The sequence below is a fragment of the Carlito syrichta genome, unplaced genomic scaffold, assembly GCF_000164805.1.
Source record: "Carlito syrichta isolate Samal-C Ts95f unplaced genomic scaffold, Tarsius_syrichta-2.0.1 Scaffold311524, whole genome shotgun sequence".
Lineage (NCBI taxonomy): Eukaryota > Metazoa > Chordata > Mammalia > Primates > Tarsiidae > Carlito > Carlito syrichta.
In genome coordinates this window covers 310,849-318,355 of record NW_007255620.1, presented here as the reverse complement: position 1 = coordinate 318,355, position 7,507 = coordinate 310,849, and the positions used below count along the sequence as shown (strand labels likewise).

The following is a 7,507-nucleotide window of genomic DNA, read 5'->3' as shown; positions in this document are numbered from 1 at the left end:
GGTCTCGCCAAGTTGCCCAGCCGGGTCTTGAACCCACGGGCTCAAGCAATTCACTCACCTCAGTCTCCCAAAGGTGTGAGATTACAGGCTGAGCCACCGAGCCTGGCTGGAAATAAAACTTTAAAAAATACCAATGTGTAGGGTCAGGTGCAATGGCTCACACCTATAATCCCAGCACTCTGGGAGGCCAAGGTGAGAGGACTGCCTGAGCCTGCGGGTTCGAGACCAGCCTGGGCAACTTGGTGAGACCTCATCTCTACAATAAATAAAAAAAATTAGCCAGGCATGGTGGTGCGTGCCTGTAGTGCCAGCTACTGGGAAGGCAGAGGAAGGATCACTTGAGCCCAGCAGGTCGAGGCTGTGGTGGCAAGAAACATGCCACTGCCCTCCAGCCTGGGTGACAGAATGAGACTCCAACTCAAAAAAAGAAAAATACCAATGTCAGCCAGGCACAGTGGCTCACGCCTGTCATGCCAACACTTTGGGAGACAGAGGCAAGAGGATTGCCTGAGCCCAGGGTTTCGAGACCAGCCTGGGCAACTTGGCAAGACCTCATCTCTACAATAAATTAAAAAATTAGCTGGGCGTGGTGGTATGTGTCTGTGGTTCCAGCTACTTGGATTGCCTGAGCCCAGCAGGTTGCGTGCCACTGCACTCCAGCATGGGCAACAGAGTGAAACTCCGATTAAAAAAAAAATGGCATGGACAAAGACTGAAGAACTACCCCAGATTAAAAGGGACTAAAAGATATGACATGACAACTAAATGCAACACGGGATCCTGAGTTGGATCTTGCACTCAGTATCTTTTTTTATAAGGACAATTGGGAAAATCTGAATAAAAGTACTTTATCTGAGAGTATATATTTAGGGAAACATGGTGAAAAGCCAGATTGCCTGACCTCACCACTTCCTAACTATGAATTTAGGCAAGTTATTTCATCTCTTTGTACCTAAATTTCCTTATATGTAAGATGAGAATAATAGTAATTTCTCCATAGGGTTGTTGTGAGGGTTAAATGAGCTAATAAAAGTACTTAAAACTGTCTTGGGACATTAAAAAAAAATGTTATATAACCATGAGCTATCACTATCATTCACAGGGTTACTATAAATATGAAATGAGAAAATCTATTGTTTTATTGACTATTATATAGGATGTCACACCTTCTCTCAAAACCTTCCAGTACCTTCCCATCTCACTCAGAATAAAAAAAGCAAAGGTCCTGGTTGTCATGGACTGCCAGGAAGTAGGGATGATGTGTTGTTGTTTAGTAGGCATAGAGTTTCAGTTCAGGAGAAAAAAACTTCTGGAGATAGCTGGTAGTGATAGGTGATGGTTGCACAACAACGTGAACGTATTCAATGCCACAAAACTGTACATTTAAAAAATGGTTAAGGTTGAGCACAGTGGCTCATACCTATAATCCCAGCACTTTGGGAGGTCAAGGCAGGATTGCTTCAGTCCAGGAGTTCAAGACCAGCCTAGGCAACACAGCAAGACATCATCTCAACAAAAAACTTAAAAATTAGCCAGGTGTCACCAGTGGCGTACATCTGTAGTCCTAGTTACTCAGAAGGCTGTGGTGGAAGGATTGCCTGAGCCCAGGAGATTGAGGCTGCGGTGAGCTATGATTGTGCCACTACACTCCAGCCTGGGTGATAGAGTGAGACCCCGACTCAAAAAAAAAAAGTTTAAATGGTGATTTTTATGTTGAGAGTATTTTATCACAACAAAAAAAGAAAAAAAAAACACAGGTCTTACTTTGGTCTACAAAGGCTTGACATAAATGGTACCTGTTACCTCTTCCGCCTCTCCTGAGCTCCTTGTGTTCTAGCTACATCACACTCCTTATTCTCACACTTACCCCAGGGTCTCTGCAGGTGCTACTCCTTCTCCCTAGGAAGTTCTTCCCCAAGAACACAACTCCCTCCCTCATTTCTTTCAGTCTGTTCAAATGGCAACTCTTCCAGGAGGATTTTCCTGACCACTATTGAAACAGGTTACTGGTCATTCTCTAATTTTGTCCTCTGTCTTATTTTATTACCACCTGACATACATGTTTATATTCATTAGCTTTCTCTCTAAACAGAACGGAAGCTACATACACTAGGGACTTATCTTTTATTTACTGTTGCATCCCCAGGGCTCAGAACAGTACCTGGGCCCATACTGTTCAGTAAGTATTTGTGGAGTAACTGAAGTGGCATGGATGACATTACAGATGTCTAATGATGACCTACAACAGAGACAAGCACATAGTGCCATGAAGTCATGAATTTTCCTGAGAAATAGGATGGAGGGGTAAGGCTGGAGGCTGATACAATAATCAAGATAAGTAAAGAGGTGGCAGGAAATGTGATAAAATGGTATGGAACTAGTCATGCACAGTGGCTCATGCCTATAATCCCAGCACTTTGGGAGGCAGAAGTGAGAAGATTGCCTGTGTCCATAGGTTTGAAACCAGCCTGGGCAACTTGGTGAGACCTCATCTCTACAATAAATTAAAAAAATTAGCTGGGCATGATGGCATGTGCCTGTAGTTCCCGGTACTTGAAAGGCTGAGGCAAAGGATTGCCTAAGCCCAGCAGGTCGAGGCTGTGGTGGCCATGAGCATGACACTGCACTCCAACATGGGCAACAAAGTGACTCCAAAGAAAAAAACAAACAAAAGTGTCGGGCTCGGTGGCTCAGCCTGTAATCTCAGCACTTTGAGGTCAAATTGAGTAGATTGCCTGAGCTCGTGAGTTTGAGACTAGCCTGGGCAACTTGCTGAGACCTTGTCTCTACAATAAATCAAAAATTAGGCTGGGCTCGGTGGCTCAGCCTGTAATCCCAGCACTTTGGGAGGCCGAGGTGAGTGGACTGCCTGAGCCCGCGGGTTCAAGACCCGCCTGGGCAAATTGGCGAGACCTCATCTCTACAATAAAATAAAAAATTAGCCGGATGTGGTAGCGCACGCCTGTACTTCCAACTACTTGGAAGGCTGAGGCAGAAGGATCACCGGAGCCCAGCAGGTCGAGGCTGCGGTGGCCGGGAGTAGCCACTGCACTCCAGTCTGGGTGACAGAGTGAGACTCCAACTCAAAAAAAACAACAACAAAAAAAACAAACAAAAATCAAAAATTAGCCAAGCGTGGTAGTGCACGCCTGTAGTTCTGGCTACTTGGAAGGTTGAGGTGGAAGGATAGCGAGAACCCAGCAGCATGCCACTGCACTCCAGCCTGGGTGACAGACTGACACTCCAACTCAAAAAAAAAAAAAAATGTTTTTATAAAGGAAGGGTGGTGGTAGGAATGGTAAGGAAATAGAGTCAACAGGACTTAGTTACTGACTAGATGCAAGGGGTTGGGGTGTAACTCCAGGTTTTGGTCTTGGATAACAAGATTTATAGAAAGTGGGTATTTATTGAACAGTGGAAGGAGCAGGCTGGTTTCAGGCATGAGATAAAAATTGGTAAGGGTTGGAATGTCTTTAGCCAATCTTCAGGACACATAGTCCCTCTTACCTGGATTGCCAAGGAGTAATAACACCATCATCAGGGCCCCCAATCAGCACCAGGCGGCCCACGCGAAGAAAGTTCTTCCGCCACACTGTAGGAGGAAGAAGAGAGCCTGAGTCAGTCACAGAGGTCAGGCCAGGTTGGAGAGAGATACAGGGGGTCAGAGAAGCAGAAAAGGGGACACAAGCAGGAGCCTGGATTCTCACCTGTGGCATTGGGATGGTCTCTTTCCCCATTGATCAGAGCCAGGAAGCTGCTGGCATTGAGGTACAAGTCATCGTGATGGGGGTCTGGATACAAACAGCAGTTAGAAAGACAGAGCATCAGAGAAGGGAGGCAAGACTTGAGGCTGGAAAAGCAATCAAGAGGCTGTGATAATGGTCAAGGTGGATAGCAATAAAATAGTTGAAATAATAATAATTATAAACATCATAGCAAGCACTTTTTTTTTTTTTTTTTTGAGTCGGAGTCTCACTCTGTCACCCAGACTGGAGTGCACTGGCCACTCCCGGCCACCGCAGCCTCGACCTGCAGGGCTCCGGCGATCCTTCCGCCTCAGCCTTCCAAGTAGTTGGAACTATAGGCGCACACTACCACGCCCGGCTCATTTTTTTTTTTATTTATTGTAGAGATGAGGTCTCACCCACTTTGTTTTTGAGTCAGAGTCTTACTCTGTCGCCTAGGCTGGAGTGCAGTGGCATGCTCACAGTCACCGTAGCCTCAACCTCTGGGCTCAGGAGATCCTTCCGCCCAGCCTTCCAAGTAGCTGGAACTACAGGCAGCTGCCACCACACCCAGTTAATTTTTTGATTTATTGTAGAGGTGAGGTCTCACCAAGTTGTCCAGGTTGGTCTTAACTCATAGGCTCAGGCAATCCTCTCACCTCAGCCGCCAAAAGTGCTGGGCTTATAGGTGTGAGCCACTGCACCCAGTCAGCAAGCACTTTTTTATCTAGCACCTACCATGAGCCAGGTGCTGTTTAAAGTACATTGCACTCATTAATTTACTTAATCACTTTATGGAGGTATATGCTATCTATCTAGATATATATACTTTTTTTTTTGAGTTGGTGTCTTACTCTGTTGCCCAGATTGGAAATGCAGTGGCACAATCACAGCTCACCATAGCCTTTACCTGCTGGGCTCAGGGGATCCACCTCAGCTTCCCAAGTAACTGGGACTGCATCCATGTGCCACCACCCTCAGCTAACTTTTTTATTTTTTGTGGAGACAGGGTCTCTGGCTGGTCTCAAACCCCTGGGCTCAAGCAATACTCAGCCTCCCAAAGTGCTGGGACTATAGGAATAAGTCACCACACCTGGCCATATTATTTTACAGATAAGGAAAACTGAGCAACAGAAAGGTTAAATAATGTCCAAAGACATCCAACAAGGTCAGGCTTTAAACTCAAGTAGTCTGGCCCCATGGTCTGAAACACTATTTTAGGGATTGGCACACTATGACCCATGGGCCAAATCCAGCCTGCTGCTTATTTTTGTAAATAAAGTTTTACTGGAACACAGACACGTTGATCTATATATGGTCTATGGTTGCTTTCACACTATAACAGCAGACTGGGTAGTTGCAACACTGACTGAATGTCTACAAAGCCAGAAATATTCACTATCTGGCCCTTTATAGAAAAGGTTTCTTGACCCCTGCATAAGACTGTACTTTCTCAGGCAATAAGGTGACACACATAAAGTATTCTGAGCAGTGCCTATTCAAACAGTAAGTCCTCAATAAATTTAAGTTATCATTATTGTCATTATTGCTACTGGTTATAGTACAGGTGGGCACACCAGGCCCTCTCCATGAGGCCCCACTTCAGCATTCCCCCACTTACCATGCCAGTAGTTACAAATAGAGAATTCCTGGCCCCAGGGGCTATAGCAGATCCGATAGAGGTTAGACCGCATGGAGGTAGGGAATAGCCACTTCAAATAGTCTGTGTCTGGCAAGAGAACAGCAGTGACAAGTGACCAAAAATCTCTGTGGCCCCAAATCTCAAGGCCTTCTATGGAGCCCAGTGACCACTCACCTCCATACTGTCCCATCTGTGGAGAGGAAAGGGAGATGAAAGAATCTACATTATGATCATCCATGACAGAGAGCAGTGCCCGGCACACAAGGCCCCCTGTAGGCAGAACACCACATTGAGCAGACACTTAAGGACAGCCAAGCCAACAGCCCACCCCTCTCACCCTCCCTCACCCAACACATTAAACATAAAGGGGAATGAGGCTCAGAGAAGGCAGGCACACCCTGTGCCAAAAGGTCATATGTCACTAAGTGACAGAGCCAGAATTAGATTCTGGGCCTCCTGACTCTAAGATGTTTTTACCTGTCCCTTTAGCCCTTGTGTCCAAGTACCATGGATAATGGGGAAAGCAGGGACAGCAGTGTAGGAAGCCTCCCTGCCCATCCCCCATTCAAGACAGAACAGAGATAAGACCCAGGTGCTGAGGGAAGTCAGAAAAGATGGGCTCAGGTACCAGGGCCCTAGCTGGAGCAATGTGGTTCAGAAAAAGGGACACCAGGAAGTGTCCCTCAGATAAGAATCAAGCCTCAGGACCTAGTAGTTGGGGGCAGGGGAGTTGCCTACCCTGCGAGTAGCAGATGAGATGTACCCCTTCAGGGGCCTTTGCCATGATGGGGACCACAGCCTCTCGGAACCCTTGCACCTGTTCCCACAGGGGTCGCAAGCTCTCTCTCCCATCGAAGAGATCGAGCACTGTCACCACAGTCCCAGGGTGTGTCTGTGGGAAAGGGGCAATGGAAACACTAGAGATGGGCTAAAAAGCTCCCACACCCCTGGCCCGCGTTCACATGCCTATTGTGCCCTACTAGAAGCAGGGATCCCGGGCCCCATCTCTCCCCACACCAGCACCAGTTCCCTGAGGAACTGGGCAGGCCCAGAGGAGTGGCTTTCAGTTCCCGGCTCTCCCTCCACAGCCACTGCAGACGCCTCTGACGCCCTCCACCCGGTGTCCCCTGCCAGACCTCATTGATGTATTCCAGCAGGTGGCGGAAGCTATACGAGCTGTCGAAGAGCCCGTGCACCACGATGACCGGCTTGTAGGACGCGCGGTGGGGCGCAGGGGCTGCGGGAAGTAGCAGCAACAGGAAAGGCAACAGGAGCAGGACCCACGCCGCGGGGAGCCGCTGCCCCTCGAGCCCCAGCATGCTCCCGCCTGAGAAGGGGGCGATGAGGGCCTGTGAGGAAGATGACAACACCCTCTCCCCTGGAAATAGACGCCAGCAATTAAGCCTCCCCCTCTCCTTCCCCCATCAGGTCCTTGTCACAAAACAGCCTGCTTTTAACTTACTCCGTCCTCTTCCTACAAACACACCCCCCTACCACGTTGCACCAACGCGCACCCAAAGTCCCGCCCCCAACTCAGCGCTCCGGGGACTTGGTCCCCAGGCCCAGGATCTTCCTAACGCATCACCCCAGCCATGCACAACCCTGGGTTCTGCAAGACCCCTGAGCAAGCAGCCCAGGCCCCCTAAAGAACACAAACTCCCACCTGGCCTGGGGAGAGGCCTCGCTCCGCCTGCTGTTTACTTCTCCCAAGTCTGGAACCCAGGGGGAGGGGGAAGGGTGTGAGGAGAGCGCGCCCGGGGGAATGACGGATGGGAGGGGGGAGGGGGAGGGCGGGCTGCTCGGGGTCGCGCAAAGCCGTCACGTCCGGGGCTTTCCCTGGCAACCGTGCGAGCGTCCCCCGCAACAAAGGCCGGGGACCGGAGGGGCTACGGAACATTCCACTGCGCCCTAGGAGCTGGGGAGGAAGGAGACGGAGCGATCCATTTAAGCCGGCGGGGAGAAGAAAAAGCAGCAAACAAATCCCGAGAATCGAAAGAAGGCCTCTCCAGGCCCCGCTGCGCCCAGCGACCCAAGAGTCCGACCTCCCCGCCTTGATTGCCCCCACTTCCCAATCCAGACGTCTAGCTCCGCAGCGGAACAAGTTTTCTTCCCCCAAGGAACGGGGGTGGGGGTGGGGGTG

At 49.3% G+C, this 7,507-nt stretch overlaps 1 protein-coding gene across 1 annotated transcript in view; it reads right to left on the bottom strand.

Moving 5' to 3' along the window:
• The window catches only part of LOC103271308, a 16,564-nt gene that overhangs the window by 8,820 nt on the left and 237 nt on the right, over positions 1-7,507 (bottom strand). Inside the window, 6 exon segments of the mRNA XM_021717929.1 lie at positions 3,508-3,592; positions 3,708-3,791; positions 5,347-5,454; positions 5,542-5,637; positions 6,106-6,259; positions 6,504-6,694. Of these exon segments, the coding sequence (XP_021573604.1) occupies positions 3,508-3,592; positions 3,708-3,791; positions 5,347-5,454; positions 5,542-5,637; positions 6,106-6,259; positions 6,504-6,694 (718 nt within the window).